Below are 16,694 nucleotides of genomic sequence, written 5' to 3'. Positions count from 1 at the left end.
ATGCCACCCTTGGAGAGCCAGAGATTTGGCCTCAAAAGAATCAGAAGCTGACATCCAGCCAAAACCCGGGTGTCACCCAACGGACAGAGTAACCAGAGGCAAGCTGCTTCAGAGAAGTGGGCATTGCCATTTCTCCTCTTGCTGGGGTCATTCTAAACCCTAATATGCATGGCTTTCATCCAAAATCATTGCTGATTTTACTTGTAGTTTGCAAACCACTCGCACTGTGGGTGTAAAACAGCACATGTTCAGTAGCACATCCCAATAACTGTTCCGCCTCTAAGGGTCAGTCTCACTAATTTTCAATGTCAACCAAACTTGGGAGAAGAGAGGACAGAGTAGGGCAAATATTCCCAGAATAACTGATTGAAAACCAAGCATTTTTCCACCAAAAAGTATATTTAGAGTAAATTATGCCACTTAAAAGTTATGCCATTGCAGTTACAGAAACAATCTAAGGTAAATTATTTGCTTCTCTCTATTTTTAATCACAAAAATCAATATAATCATAAATATCAAGTACCTCCAGAGAAACTTTAAGTGTAGTTCATGTTACTTATGGTGTAGTTGAGGAGCTAAGTCTTGTTTCACCTGGTTCCTCGAGAGAAATAGCTGCTTTTGTTTAGAAAAATACCTCGATAAGCCTCTTAGTAATGGGAAGGAAGACCCAGAGAGCTTGGATTGTAAGGAGACAACCTGGAGATGACTACAACACCCCAATTAAAAAACAATAAAACAATAGTGTGGGACCAGAAGCTGTTAGAGGCCAGTAGAAGCAGGAAGCGCCCAGCAGGAAGCAGGTCTAGTTGGTGAAAGAGTTTTATTAAGAACTGGGAAGCTTAGCACTAAATCTAAGTCATCTACAGAACAATGCTGGTCTGTAACTCTGCTTACACTACCCTTACTCCCCAGGTAAATCTGTTGTAGAGAGCTGCTGCCTATGTGTCCCTTCGGGGAAGATCAACCATACAGAGTTATATCCTGCTTCCGTTTTGGACTGGGACAAGGATAATCACTGCTCTTTCTTTCAGAGGTAGGACTTGTAAAAATTGGCAGTATTTTGGAAATAATGCCTAGATCTGTTACTCCCTGCCCTTCCTCTTGCAAGGGGGGAAGATGGGCTTGCTTAATCAAGGTTCAGGTCCTTCAAAGTTAGGATTTGAGGGGAAAGAAAAGGGTACATAAAGAGGAAGAGTAATTTTTTTTGTTGTTTTTTGCCTTCTCCCCTTGGTGATAGAGAAGGAAAACAAAGAAAAAGGGGACCCGAGCAGAGGCTGTGGTCACTCCAATCATCCTCTCTCCTACTTTCCTCTCACCTACCTTCCCTCTGTGCCCTCCTTCCTCCTCCACTTTCCCAGTTCTACAATTCTTCTTCCACTAGTAGATGCCCGGTGCTCAGGAAAGCGGCAGCTGCACTAGCTCAGTTGTCACCTTGTCTGATAGCCTCTCACCTGGATGTAGTGGGAGGGCTGCTCACAGCATCGGATGCATCCATTGCCTTCCTTTCCTTGTATAAACCCTTTCTCCTGAATGTGAAATGTTTCCATGCATTTAAAATCAAAGCTGTGTTACTTGTCCAAACGTCTGATTTACCCAATTTCAATTTTTGTGGCTTTTTCTTCTGTGGATATGTTCTGTTGTTCATACTATCCACCCACATAGTTTACTGATAAATACTATATATGCATTTCTTGTCTAAAAGGTCAGTGTTGTCTATGATAAGGAGATTTTCTTGGCTAGTTATTATAACACACTACATTGTAGTGTTTAAAATAGTTACTTCCTCGTTTCTCAGAAAACATTGGCACTATCAGTATCAGTAAAATTATCAGAACAAAACCACTTAAACCTCCTATTTTCTTTTATACTTAGTTATCTGATTACCACACTAGGTTCATATATAGGAGAAAGAAAAAGGGCACTATAATAAATGACACTCCTAGCATATAATGGCAATGACAACAATACACACTAGCATTTATAGAACTCGTACCATGCTCCAAGAGCATGACTTATTCTTTTGTACACTTAATCCTCTTATCCAGTTCTCACTACAACCCAAAAAGAAAGGTACTGTCTCCATTTTTCAGATAAGGGACCTGAAGCACAAAGAGGTATGCATTTTATACTATGACACAGTAGGTAACTGACCGGAGCTGAATGACTCCCGTTAAACACGATAACAAGTGAAACCAGCCTGGTCAGAAAATCAAAGGAAAAATCTCACACTGCCGCAGGGGAAAATCAAAAGCAAAAAAGGAAAGCTATCAAAAATGAGTCATATTTTTAGCTCTTAAATATAAGAGCTAAAAATATAAAACCCTTGGAGGAAAATAGGTATAAGTTTTCATGACTTTGATTTGGCAGTGAATTCTTAGATATGACACAAAAGCATAAACAACCGAAAAATAGAAAGTTGGACTTCATCAAAATCAGAAACTTCTGTATATCAAAGTACATTGTCAAGTAAGTGAAAAGACAACCTAGAAAAAAGGAGAGTATATTTGCAAATCCTGTATCTGATAAAGGTTTTTGACATTCCGAATATATAAAGAAATCCTGCAACTCAACAACAAAAACACAAACAACCCAATTAAAAATATGAGCTGAAGACTTAAGGAGACATTTCTCCAAAGAAGACTTACGATTGAACAACAGGCACATGAAAACACACTCAAGATATCAAGAGTTCCGTCCAAGACAGAGGCGTACGTAGAGATGCCCCGCTTCTTCTCACAGCCAAAAGCAGAATAACAAACAACTTAAAAACAATAAACAACCAGAACTGCCAGAAAATCAAAGAGCATGGAATTCCAACAACTGAGCAGTTTTATATGCAAATGCATATTTATATGTAAATATAAATAAACATACATTTATATAAACATAAATGGTTAAAATTATATATAAATATATATTTATAGAGAGAGGGAGAGAGAAATAAAAACATCAATTTCTTGTTCTATTTATTATGCATTTATTTGCTGCTTTTTGAATGTGTCCTAACCACAGTTTGAACCCACAACCTTGGTATATCATGACAATGTTCTAACCAACTGAGCTAACCAGCTAGGGCTCTCACCTGGATTATAGTAACAACTTTTTCTTGATCTATCTCCTTCTCTAATATCCCTCTACAAAGTCATCTCTACTTCCACAATCCATCTTCAGAATAGCCACCAAAATCTTCTTACAATATCACAAATCTGATAAGGCTGTATGTTTTTTTAAAACATCCTTCCACACCCTTTACGATAAAGTCCAAACTCCCTAGCACAGAAAGCCAGCTCTTCACAACCTGACCCCCACCTTTTCCAGACATTCATCTTCCTGTCCCCAACAACACTGGCTGCTCACTCTATTTAGGCTCCTTTTTCCCAGATATTCTTTCTATAACTGCTTATCCCATGGGAACTCCTGGTTGCCCTCCAAAATCCTGCTCAAATGCCACTTCCTATATAACTATATAAATCATTTCTCAATTCCCATTGCAAGGATGAGCTGTTCCTTTCTCTGTGGTAGCATTGCATACTATAAGCATTTGTCATGTTGTTTTAAGAGTATTTACTTCCCTATATCCCCACCCTCGAGCACAAGTTTTCAAAGGCAGAGACTGGGACTTCATCCCTCTGATTCATTTTTTCACTAATTACAGTTTAGATGAACAAGAGAAAACTTTCTTCCCTATCCAAAAGTGAATATTCAAGAGAGTTACTAAAATTCATTTAAAATATGTATAATGCTGAATGCTCTTTAAACTACTAAAAATAAACAAAAATATAAAATATAAAATCTGAGAATGGCTTTTAACATTAATTCAATGCAAAGATCATAGACAACCTCACATAACTTTCTAATTAGTGGGTCCAAGCTCATAAATATTCATTTAGTTTATAAACATTCATTGTGCACCCGTTACATACCAGATACTGACGAGAGGTAACAGGTCTTCAAGGTTACATACCAGATACTGACGAGAGGTACCAGGTCTTCAAGTATAGTTGAACTGTGACTATGCAAAATTAAAGCAACTCTGTGAAGAAAACAAATTTAATTAATTGATCTCGAATTTTTACCTTAGCTAACACAGACTACCCAATCACCAGATAGTTTTGAAGATATATCTAAATAATAATTAAATTCTGCGGCTCCAGCATATACACGTATGTTGTGTTTCCCATGATGCGTTACAGTCAAAAAAACATGGTGCTCTTTCCAAAAAATGTATAATATAATGACAAAATGAATAGGCAAGGTGATATGATAGAAAAAGCACTGAACTTGGAGTCGGGACTACTATTAACTAGGACCTTGGGAAAATAAATTAATCTGTCTCTTTAACTGCAATCTGATCTTTGGTAAACATGAAGTAGTTAGACTAGATTAAGAATCTCTAGATCATGGATTCTTAATTCTTATACGTATAACAACCATTATGTGTATCAAGGACCAAATGAGCCCTAGCAGCGGCAGGTTGGCAGCTGGAGTCGGGGTGATTAGAAGAGGAAGGGGGTCTAAGGTGATTCCCAAACTGAAGGCTTAACTTTGGATAAAACTGTTTCTATAGAATGTGAAGCATGATAAGTATAGTAAACGAAAAGTCAGACCTATGGGTACAGATTTTTATTTAATTTTTTTTCATGTAATTCAAAAGAAATTCTGAGTAATGTTGACCACTAAGAAAAGAAATGATCTGATTAAAAGGAGACTTAAAGAAGGGAATTTTTGCCCTGGCTGGGTGGCTCAGTTGATTGAAGCATCATCTTGCACACCGAGTTGCAGGTTTAATCCCTGGTCAGGCCACATATGTACATACTACATACTTAACTTGCATGTTCAACCCCTGGGGGCAGGTATGAGTGACAACTGATTGATATTTCTCTCTCCCATCAATCCCTCTCTCTCTCTCTCTCTCACTTTCTAAGATTACAAACATATTTTCAGGTGAGGATTTAAAAAGAAAAAGGGCCCTGGGTGGTGTGTGGCTCAGTGGATTGACATGGGATGCGAACCAAAGGGTCACCAGTTTGATTCCCAGTCAGGGCACATGCATGGGTTGCCGGCCAGATTCCTAGCACAGGGGTGTGAGAGGCAACCACACATTGATGTTTCTCTCCCTCTCTTTCTCATTCTCTTCCCCTCTCTCTAAAAAGGGAAAAAATAAAAAAAGAAAGAAAAAGAGAAAGGGAATTCTCAGTGCTCCACCAAGGTCCCTGGAAGGTGAGGGAACGGAGCACAGGCTCTACATTGGCCACTGACCCATGTCACAGCACAGCATTTCCCTTTGCCATTCCCACCCTCATTCCCCACAGAAACACAGGATGCCAGCAGTGTTCCACTTTATGACTTTAGAGCCTGTTACAGAATGTTCACTTAATAATTACTTGATCGTTTGTATGTTTTGCATACTGTTCTATGCATTTCAATGTTTTAGATTCTTTTAAGATATGTGGTCATGCCCCAAATGATGCTCCTCAAAATTTTAAATTAAGAAGATATGTCTGAGGAGCAATTTGATTCTGGCAAATACAATGTGTTTCCTCATGGATTAAATTTATACAGCACACAGGGAAAAAATCCAAAGGCAAATACATTGTGTGCTTTTTGCCAATAAGAACATAATACTTCCTCATTGTCGTTAATGAAAAATTACACACGCTTCAAAATTCCGTAGACACTAATAAGAAAGAAAACATTCAAATGAGTCACCTATTTTTACATTCAGGGTTGAGAGGCTATATAAACTTCTCCAGCCTCTGGAAAAAAAAAACAGTAAACCAACCATAGATCTGAAAAGAATCTCTGCACCCTGCAATGCAGCTAACCGTGCTGTGCGCTGTGTGTCTGCTGCCCAGCAGCCTGGCTCTGCCGCTTCCCCGGGAGGCAGGAGACGTGAGTCAGCCACAGTGGGAACAGGCTCAGGTATGTCACTGGCCCCCTCACCTGGGGCTCCACGGTCTGACCATCAGCATTAGGAAGTGTGCTTTCCAATTTTGCTAACTTTTCTATTATAAAGGCAATCTGTGTTTTAATCAAGTAGCTATTAAGAACCGACTTTAGAGCCTCCAGCAACTGGGTTCAAGTTCCACCTCCATTCACTATGTAGATGAATATTATTAGCATGGGATTACTATTAAATTTCTCTGAGCTTCAGTTTACTAATTTGGAAATCAAATATTAACATGGTATCAACCAAATGGGGGTGTAGTGGAGCCTTTAACACAGCACCTGAAATATTGTTCCCCCTTAATAAATTAAGGTTGTCACTATTTAGTGTAACCAGATTCTTTTTGTAAATAGCAGAGTGCCATCTCTTAGAATGAGGACGGTGTGTAATGGAGAAACTGGAAATCAGAAAACAACCATTATGGGACAGACAGCTCTCCACTTTGAAGCACAATGATGTGCAAGGCATGAACTTTTGACTTTGTGTTCTCACGTGTCCAGTGGAAATAATTATGTGTTTTATATCTCACAGGATTATTCTGAATAAGCAAACAGATGAAGTAATAACAATACCAACTATCACATGTGTACCAATTATAAAGTACTTCATATACATTATGTCATTTGACCTTCAGCTGAATCTTGGGAAAAATAGGAACCAAAGTTAAATTGATTCACGTACTTGTTAATGGTGGTGAATCAAAAATGAGTTTTAACAGGCATCAAGGACAATTTTTTCTGGTTCAGAATCATGTTCTTTCCAATACATTACTTCATAAGCAGCCTAATAAGTATAAATAATTATTATTTGGTAAAATAATGAGGTGTTTACTTGTACATATTGTTTATAAATTTAAGCGTTAAGCACAAGAAAAGTTGGGTTTTATTGTACATTGACTTTTGAAAGTAAATGTTAGATTGGATCATATAAAATTACTGATATTCTATTGTTTTTTACCTGCAAAACAGCCATTTCATATGGTTCCACCCAGTAGACTATCCAGAAGGAATACACTTGCAAGAGTACTGAGTCCCCAAGCTTTACTTAGTGTGCAGGTTACCAATAAACTAGAGGGAGGCTAGCTAGGTTTAACTTGAGGCAAGAAAATTCACCTCAAGGATGCAGAAAAGATTTCTTCCAGAAGGTGTCTTTGTAAAGCCTGTAGCTCTGGAATGGATAAAATAAAATTTTTGTTTTTAAATGAGATTAATTTCTAACTCTCATGGATGAACAATGAGTAGCTGCTGTTTTAAGTAAAATGCAATCATTGGTAACAGGAAGAGAGACCACAATATTTCTAAGGTCAAGTGCATACTCCTAAGAGGTTCTGAGACAAGTTACCAACTGACCTACTCCAAGCTAGACTGTCAATGAATGAGCCAATGTTTAAATCATTTCAATGATATAATTATGCACTATATAGCCCTACACATTTTTCTAACAAAGTGGGCTTTGGAATCAGAACACAAACTGGTTCAGATACTGGCTCCCTCAGTTACTGATGGGGTAAACTTGTGCAAGTTATTTTGCTTTTCTGGGCCATGATTCTTTGAAATAGGAATGACAAGATTTAAACGAGATAAGTATGTAAAGCTCCTAGACTAGTCCTTGCCATTAATAAAAGGGCTTAATAAAAGTTCTTGTGAGGCTACAGCGGCTGCTATTGTTATTTCATTTACTTTTTAATTTTTTTTATTTAGTACAGCAGCTATCCTATTCAGACACTAGGGTCCTTTAAGAAATGCCCAGGGACTAATTACGCAAGAAATACACCAGGCAGACCTGCTCTGTCCTGCAGCTTCACAGTGGGTTTTTTGGGTTTTTTTAGAGATTTAACAGTAGAAAGAACACAGGACTGCAGTCAGGAAACTCAGGGCCAGTTCTGCTACTAATTTTTTTTATTCTGTTACTAATTTAATATGTGATCCCAAACAAGTCATTTAGTTGCTATGAGCTTTGATTTCCTCATGGAGAATATGTATATTAAACTAAATAATTTCATATTATCCTTTCCCAGAACTAAAATTTTAACACCCTTGAACCTGAGCTGGAACCAGATCTCCAGAGATCCTCAGAAGGGGCTGGGCAACTTGCATCTCCCCAGACAGTCTCTGATGCCAGGGAAGGTCTCAGTTGTGCCCCTTGAGGACATCCTAGTCACTTTTCCTGATTAGCTATTACAGACAAGTCTACGTTATATAAAGTGAACAGAAGGTTTCTCCAGAACAGTTGATGAAATAAAAGGAAAATGGAGGGACTTTTTCCTTTTGCTCATAAATTGGAGTGACAATGCTTCACTACCAACACTGAATTTTCTTTTCACGAATGCACAGTTATTTTACTCGGTGACTGTAATTATTGTGTCTTCAAATCACTGTTTGAGTCCATAGGTATAGAGGCAAAGATGTGCAGACTACTGAGATAAAAGACAACAAACGAGGATTACAGATCAATTACTCTCTTTCCAATAGAACTACCTCACGAAATTTTATCCATATGACTCAAAAACAAAGGATGCCAACAGTTTAGAAGCCAAACTCAAGGAGATGGAAAAGTTCTTTCACCTGCCTATAACTGGAATATTAAGCCCCCGCATCATAAAAATAATGCGGAAGCCCAGATGTGGAATGCCAGATGTTGCCGCATTCTCACTATTCCCAGATAGCCCGAAGTGGACTTCCGAAGTAGTCACCTACAGGTTAGTTTTGCTTTGGCTTGTTTAGGCAAAAATAATAAAGCCCTTTTCCTAAGAGGTCAAACATTGTTTTCTTCTTTGCTACCAGGATCACGTCATATACTCGAGACTTACCACAGTTCAAAGTGAATCAGTTAGTAGAAAAGGCTTTCAAATTGTGGAGCAAAGAGATCCCACTGCACTTCAGGAGAATTCCATACGGAATTGCTGATATCATGATTAGCTTTGCAAGAGGAGGTAAGGAAGGGATTCCTCTGGGCCAGGGTGTCAAACTCCTTTCCACTGGGGACCTCATCTTCACTGGGGACCTCATCAGCCTCCAAGTTGCCTTCAAAGGACCAAATGTAATTTCTTCTTGGCGCTGCCGCCAGGCAGAAACAAGGTGTCAGGCCGGATAAAACAAGGTGGAGGGCTGGATTTGGCCCAGGGGCCTTGTGCTTGCCACCTGTGCTCTAGGCTAATCCTCTGAGTCATTTTGCTCATCATATCTGTGCCCTCCTCTCTTCAGAACTTAAAAATCTTTAATGATATGTATTATTAAACAAATATATATCTATACCTATATGGAGGGAGAGATGTTAGTACACGTTTTCTAGTACATTTAGAGTCATTTTCTATAGCAGAGGATGGTAAACTATGTGGCCCATGAGTCAAATCTAGTCCACAACCTGTTTTTGTAAATATTTATTACAACACAGCCATAATTCTTTACTTACCTGTTGTCTGTGGCAGCTTTGGGGCTACCATGGCAGAATTTAGTAATCATGACAGAGGCTGTCAAGCCACAAATCCTAAATTACTCATTGTCTAGCCCTTTACAGAAAAAGTTTACCCACCCCCATTTTGTAGCATTAGTCATGACACACAGACATCCATACACACATATATATTTATGGAACAATTTAAAATATATCTAACATGAACATTAAACCAAGAAAAGAGATTACAACTTCCAAAGACCTTAAGTGGTCTCCAAGAAGCGGGCAGCCCCTCAGGACTGTTGGCAACACCTTTCACGGATAAAAACATAGAAAATAGAAAACTTTCATATTAAAGGGCTTAGGGAAACATAACCCATATAAATGGACCGCTATTAATTACTAGTGTTTTATGGTACAAATTTAGAGAAAAATATTGTCCTTTTCATTCTGTACTACTGTTTGAAACGTCTAGGTGCTGTGAATTTAGCTGAAACTGAATTTCAGCCACAATATTAGTAACACCGAAGAACACGTTATGGAAAGCACTAATCATAGCATTCAATGATTTTCTTTTCAGTATTTTTTTTAAGATTACTTATTTTTAGAGAGAGGGTAAGGGAATGTGAAAGAGAGGGAGAGAAATATTGGTGTGTGAGGGAAACATCGCTTGGTTGCCTCTCTCATAGCTCCAACCAGGGACCTGGCCTGCACCCCAGGCATGTGCCCTGACCCAGGAATCAAACCGGCGACCTTTCAGTTTGCAGGATGATGCCCAACCCACTGAGCCACATGAGTCAGGGCCGTTCCATGTTTTACAAGAACAAATAAATGACATGGCCCAATATCCATTGAAAATGAATAGCTCTGAATCACAATTAAAAGGGCCATGCAAATCCATTTAAGACATCTTAAGCATGGTTCTCCAAGAAAATGTCTTCTGTACCGACGAAAATTAAGCTAGGTTTTTAAGTTGTACTATAACAGGTATACATGTTACTTGTTGAACATGGTTCTAACTCATCTTCCATTCTGCCACCACCTAGCCAAGGAAAGTGAGAAAACTTAGAAGAAACCATAAATTAGATGTGAATGTATTTAAACTCCCATATCCAGTAAGCTTTCAATATATAGTGGATATCAGTGATAAGCATTGGTTCTGTGACAGAAAAAGTGCCTATGACCAACACCCAAACCACCCTGTGTAAGCACCTGACTGCTGGTAACAACAGTGTTACCTGCTTGGACTAGGCTCATCTTTCCAGCTCAGTAATCATATAAAATCAAAAACAAAATGACTAAAAATAAATTCAGTCCCAAAGGGCAATCGTCCTATTTTTCTTCCAGCTCACGGGGACGCCTATCCATTTGATGGACCAGGAAACACACTGGCTCATGCCTTTTCACCGGGACCAGGCCTGGGAGGAGATGCTCACTTCGACAAGGATGAACGCTGGACCGATGGTAGCGGTAGAGGTACAGCATCCCGCCTCTCTCCGCTCCGCATCCTTTTTAAAATCCTGAACTTCTTATAGTAACTTTAATTTAATATTTCCTTTGATTGGTAATAACTATTGAGCCCTTGATAACTGCCAACCTCTGGGCCACATTCTTTAAATACATAATTGTATTTAATTGCCTCATAATACTACATACACAGACGATGGAAGCTCAGGCTTACGGAGGCGAGCAACGTTGGGTTCACTTTGCTGTAGTCACTCCCTATGTGTCTTTGGGCAAGTAATTTAACTTCTCTGAGCCTCTTTTCTCGTCTATGAAGTGGGATTATAAATCATTCCCACCTCACAAGGTTGTTGCTTGAGTTAAATGAGATAATGCTTATACAGTGTTTATCACAGTGTTTGGAAAATACTAATAATTCAATAACTTATATTTCTTTGTTTATGTTTCCCTAAAATTGGTTTTTAATTGAAGAAAAAAGAGGAGCAGTGCTATGATGTGTAAAAATTATGTACAATTGTGAGTATTCGCTATCGTTCGGGAAGAACTCACATCATAACCCAGCCCATCATATTCATCATTTTTCAAAGTAGAAAAATTATAAACACATCAGAAAACTAACAGAGAAAGGCTCGGGCATAAAAAATTCTAATTGGAGATAATTCTTTAAAAAAGGGAAATCAGTACTTGGGTCTGGCAGTGGCAATTCACCACTACACTGATGCTTTGCTGTGAAAAGCCAACCTATGTGAAACCATGACACTGTCTCCATTTCACATCTTATGTCTCTTTTTAATTCTTATTTCCTTCCACTCAAGATAGGCTAAAGGCAGCTTCCTACAACCTAATGCACTGTGATTGGAACTCTGGTAACTCCAATTCACAGTCTCACCACCTCCCCCTTCTTTGCAAAGCCTTTCTTATGAGCATGACGGAGAGAAAAGCATGCATAATACAGTGCAGTAAGTGAAAGGCCCAGCATTTCCTAGAGAACCTGCCCATCAGTTTTGCTTTCGCAAAACCAACTTTCTCCTTCTCTTCAAAGTCACTCTTATTTATTGACTAGCCATTGTTTTTCAGATATTGGGAAACTCTAATTATTCTGAAAAATTGACATGGTAGGAATTATTACTTCTGTTTGACAAATAAGAAAATGAGACTCAGTGATATCAAGTAATGTGCCCAGAGTCTTTTAGCTAACAGGTAGCAGAGCTGGGTTTCAAACCCAGATCTTAATGTTTCTGAAGCCTTTGTTTTCCTCTTCTATAGAGGAGAGGAAAGCTATGTGAGTAATTGTATAAGGAGCAAACAGACACAAAAACTACTTTTTAAAAAATACCCAATTTGATTCCCAGTCAGGGCACATGCCTGGGTTGCAGGCCAGTTCCCAGCAAGGGACGCACGAGAGGCAACCATACATTGATATTTCTCTCCCTCTCTCCTTCCCTTCCCCTCTAAAGATAAACAAATAAAAATTTTTAAAAATAGATGTAGTGATAAAGTTAAAACAGTACTATTCTATTGTCCTTCTAAACTTTCCTGCCCTCTTATGAAAGCCTAGAAAGAAAGAAAGAAATTATGGAGAATTTAAAGAGGTAGGTATTTTTATAGTTATCTTATTTATTATTATGTTTCTATATTATACGATATTTCACACATAGGTATTTTTATAGTTACTGTATGTCACTCTTTGGTTGTAGGAATTAACTTCCTGTATGCTGCTACTCACGAATTTGGCCATTCTTTGGGTCTTGGTCATTCATCTGATCCTAAAGCTGTGATGTATCCAACCTATGAAAACAGAGATCCTGAGGATTTCAGACTTTCACAAGATGATATTGAGGGAATTCAGAAATTATATGGTAATATTTATGGTTTCAAATATGGAGAATTTCACATTACCTTCTAAGAGTAGGCTTGAAGGAGAAAGGCTGGGAAATGGATATTTACTTGGAAAAACACACTGGAATTTACACTAAAAGCCTATTAAGGGGGAGAAATTTGAGAACTTAGATACCCCACATTTACCCAGGCTATTTTATATTCTGAGGATATTGATTTTAAGTTTTCGGTAACAGAGCATCATTTGGTGAAATTATGAAAATGACACTATAAGATTTGGGGATGTTTGTTTTCTTTCAAACTGCCATTCACTGTTCTTTCTTGTTCGGTTCAAACACGTTAGGAGAATCTCCCCTGTAGGCAGGGGCTAAGGAACAGAACACCTTCCTCTTTAGCTTCCTACTTCAGAGGTTTGGTCCTAGGTGACTCAAAGTGACCTAATTTTCCTGCCTGTGCATCTGTGCAGGGAAAGAGGTAAATCACTGATAGTGACTGCTTGTAACTGCTGGTCACAATGCTTATGAATATCCTGCATCCTAATCTACACTTTTTTGTTTTATTCACGTTCCAAATTTAGTTTAAAAGAATAAGCTGATTTATACTGATGAGAAAAAAATGAAAGGACAAGGAAAAAAACCATGTCTGTAAGTAGAGACGAGAATAGTACAGTTCAAAAGGCTAAATGGATTGCTATGCAAGGTCACATGGCTACCCAATGCTTGAACCACGATTCCACACCAGGGCTGTAGGGTTTCAACTCTTTCTCCTACCTATCTCTGCCTATTACTAGTTAGTAAGTTTGAAGAGCAATTTGTAAAGGAGAATACAAATCAAACCTTTCCAGTGAAATATCAGGATGATAAAAATACTGCAAAAACTTCACTTAAGAGCCTCTGAATGATCAGAAGAGCAATGAATGTACTTCCATATAATAATGGGAGAACATTATTAAAATAAGATAATGCTCTCACACTGTCACTTGAACCTAGAATTTATTACCAATCAGCACTTTCCAAATCGTATTCCTAAATGCCATTCCTGCAAGACAATTTCTGAATAAGAATGCTGTGGAGAAACAAGTTCAAAAATGCTACCTATTGTATCTCAGGTGCATAGGATATTTAAAGAGTACCTAAAAAATTCTTGCTTACCTTAGCGCTTCCTAAATTATTATCATTTATATGGAACACCCACTGAGCCTTTACAGAACAGTCTTTCAGAGAACACATTTTGAAAAACATCACGTGATCGTACCTTAAAGTTCTGACTCAAAGAGCTGCTAAGCACCACGAATTGTTGGTAAAGTTATTGCCACCAAAAGAGAACAAAGTACCTTCCCTTAAATAAAACTATGGTACATTCTGTGGCATGCATAACTACCTCAAAACCTTGAGAAAACTAGAAAGGGCCTTAACAAAGATTCTGAGGCAGACTAATTAGAAGAAAACAGGCTGGTAAGGTGCCTGCCCCCTAGTCAAAGTCAAAAAGCAGTAACTTCTAGTAAATCTTCTAGCAGTAAATCTTACAAACGAAAGTAAGATTTAATTATGGGCTTCAAATTTACGAAGTTTATTAATCCAAGAAGTGATATGAACCAAAAACATACATTCAAAACAGGTGAATAAACTCATGGATGTAAAATTACCCCATGCACTGTTATTACCCTCATTTTACAGATTGGTGATATAACATTAAAAGAAGCTAAGCAGTAATTTGCCCAAGATTATAGAGCTGGTAAAACGGCCGATACCTGACCCCAGACCTACATTCCACACAAAACTGCCTTCTTAGCCTATGAAGATTGTTCTTCAAAACCTTTGTTCCAAGCACAGAAAACACAATGAGCTGATGATAAATTATACACAATTAAGACATTTTTTTGAGTTTTTATAGTCTTGGTGTAGTTTTTATGTATTTTATATCATGTTAAAATTATTTTTGTTTTCTCTCTTAACAGGGGAGAGAAATGACTGAAGAAAGAATTTAGAAACTTCCGGGAGAACACACGCTCATTCGTTGGATTCTGATCCATGGTTTCCCGACCCAAATTGGAGAACACTGTTCCTGCGCCCCGTTTAGCACTTATTTTAACTCTCCTTGTACTATGGTTGGTTTTTGCATGTCTCTGTTCCTCTGGAAATAAGCCTTTTTATGGCACAGTTGTGTCTCGCCCCTCTATGTCTCTCTCCTCAAACAACGTACACTTAGAAGATGTCGATGAATGTTAAATAAACAAACAAAATTTTATTTCATAGGAAAATGATTTATATTTAGGAGCATTGTTTCTGTGCCAAAAGAAGACATGTTATACAATGAAATCAAAGACTAAGACTAAAACCAAAAACCCACCTCACTATTGTGGGTCTTCTGCTGCACCTGACCCTATCACCAGGTGCGTGTGCGTACAGAGAGCTCCCACCCTGTTTGTTCATAGGATAGCCCAAAGTTCCACTCAGCGCCGCTTAACCTTTGGCACAAGCTCTAAGTATTCTGGAAAATCCAATTCTTCCCACAAAATACATGTGAATTCTCAAGGTTTTACATTCCCACAGTCCCTTCTGGCTCCAGGTTCCTAGCCTTGACCTCCTGATTCCACAGCGTCTTTCCGGCCACAGCTGCTCTGTGTTTCCTTCGTCATGCCAACCAAGATATCAGCCTCACCCTTTCCTCTTTAACTCTCTCTAAATGAGTACTACAAGGCTTTGTGAGACTATTGGCATTGTTGAAGACTTGCATCAACGGTGATATTTTACACTGCACAAAGACAATGAACTGAATGAAAATACAACCAGATATTATCCCCATCCTTCAAATCCCTTATCTATCCCAGCATCAGAAATTTCTCACTGGACACTTACTTTTGCAGGCTCCAACGTCCTACCATGTCTCTCCTGCATCCTCAAGTCTCTGGACTCCGTTCCTTCTGGCTTCCTCCACAAACTCATTTTCCTAAAGTCCACACAGCTCCAGACCTCCATTCCACACACAGAGACTTTCTAATGCATTTCTCTGGAAGAATCATTCTCTATGCAGGGTTAAACCCTGTAGCAGAACACAGAGCTGGCAAAGAGGCTTTGCCTTTTCAGCCCTTCTTCCTCCTCTCCCTGCCCCACACCTGTGCACAGCTGTCTCTATAAATACAGGGATAACGAATTAGAATTTACTTTCTTACTGATATAAATTCCACACGTGCACATACAACCACCAACATCATTAGGAAGCCATTTTAGGAATAGTTCTGATAAAGGGGCAAATGTAATGTCTAAGCAAAATAAGAAGTGTATACAAATAGGAATTCAAATATCCTTTGAAAACCTAAGGTAGTAAGACTATAATAACAATGAAAAAAAAGTTAGAAGTCACTGACTTTGAGTTCCTCATTTAATAGAGGACAAAACAAATGAAGAGAGGCTAAATGGTTTTCATAAGGTTTGTATAAGCAAATAAAGAAGTGATTAAAGCATATTTTGGGTTGGTTGCCTGTTTGCATTTTGGTTTGGGCAGCAGAGGGCAGTATTTACTTTGCAGTTGAAAGGGATATCAATTGTTTTCAACTGCCCAGCATCCTTTCCTTCTACTTTGGAGGACAGGGACGGTGTATGGGGACATCACTTAGGATGCCATACACTGCCTGGGCTGTTAAGGGAGTACAGAACCCAAGTCTGGCCCGTCAGACACTCTGCTAAAGACCCGGAGTTCAGTCCATCTTGGCAGTGGGTTCTGGAGACACTGCCTATTCATTCCTTCACCCAGACGAATCCCTGAAGTTGCCCCGGGTTCTGTCCTACAAACAGCTAAGGCGTAAGGCTTCTCCTCCAGGTTTTGCAACCGACTGCATTACCTTCTAATAAATTTAGTCTCTTGCTCATGTTAGCCAGAGTTAGTTTATGTATGTTGTTCAGAAAACCCTGACATAGTAACCAGACTGGCTCTCCTCTGGCATCTGAGGTATGAGCTCTGTGCACCTGACCACACACTCCAATCTTAACAATAAGTTAAGCTCTAACTGAGGCAAAGAAGTTAAATTTTTTATTCCTATCGAAATAGTATA

The 16,694-nt window shown here is 38.7% G+C and overlaps 1 protein-coding gene across 1 annotated transcript; it reads left to right on the top strand.

The window, feature by feature from the left end:
• The first annotated feature begins 5,749 nt into the window (after positions 1-5,749).
• On the top strand, positions 5,750-14,898 carry MMP7 (matrix metallopeptidase 7). Its single transcript, XM_037029747.1, has 6 exons — positions 5,750-5,922; positions 8,419-8,645; positions 8,731-8,879; positions 10,688-10,816; positions 12,502-12,663; positions 14,601-14,898. The coding sequence occupies exons 1-6, from the start codon at positions 5,815-5,817 to the stop codon at positions 14,615-14,617; spliced, it is 792 nt and encodes a 263-aa protein (XP_036885642.1). The 5' UTR covers positions 5,750-5,814; the 3' UTR covers positions 14,618-14,898.
• The last annotated feature ends 1,796 nt before the right edge of the window (positions 14,899-16,694 follow it).

The sequence above is a fragment of the Sturnira hondurensis genome, unplaced genomic scaffold (genome assembly GCF_014824575.4).
Source record: "Sturnira hondurensis isolate 20B ecotype Veracruz unplaced genomic scaffold, ASM1482457v3 Scaffold0020489, whole genome shotgun sequence".
Lineage (NCBI taxonomy): Eukaryota > Metazoa > Chordata > Mammalia > Chiroptera > Phyllostomidae > Sturnira > Sturnira hondurensis.
The sequence above is the reverse complement of the archived record's forward strand: the minus strand, read 5'-3'. Positions and strand labels throughout refer to the sequence as shown.

What these genes read in the sequence shown, in the direction of transcription:
- MMP7 (XM_037029747.1), top strand. Translation starts at nt 5,815, where the DNA reads ATGCAGCTAACCGTGCTGTGCGCTGTGTGTCTGCTGCCCAGCAGCCTG. An exon ending in TCCGAAGTAGTCACCTACAG is followed by an intron (nt 8,646 to 8,730) that starts GTTAGTTTTGCT and finishes CTTTGCTACCAG; the next exon opens with GATCACGTCATATACTCGAG. An exon ending in GACCGATGGTAGCGGTAGAG is followed by an intron (nt 10,817 to 12,501) that starts GTACAGCATCCC and finishes CTTTGGTTGTAG; the next exon opens with GAATTAACTTCCTGTATGCT.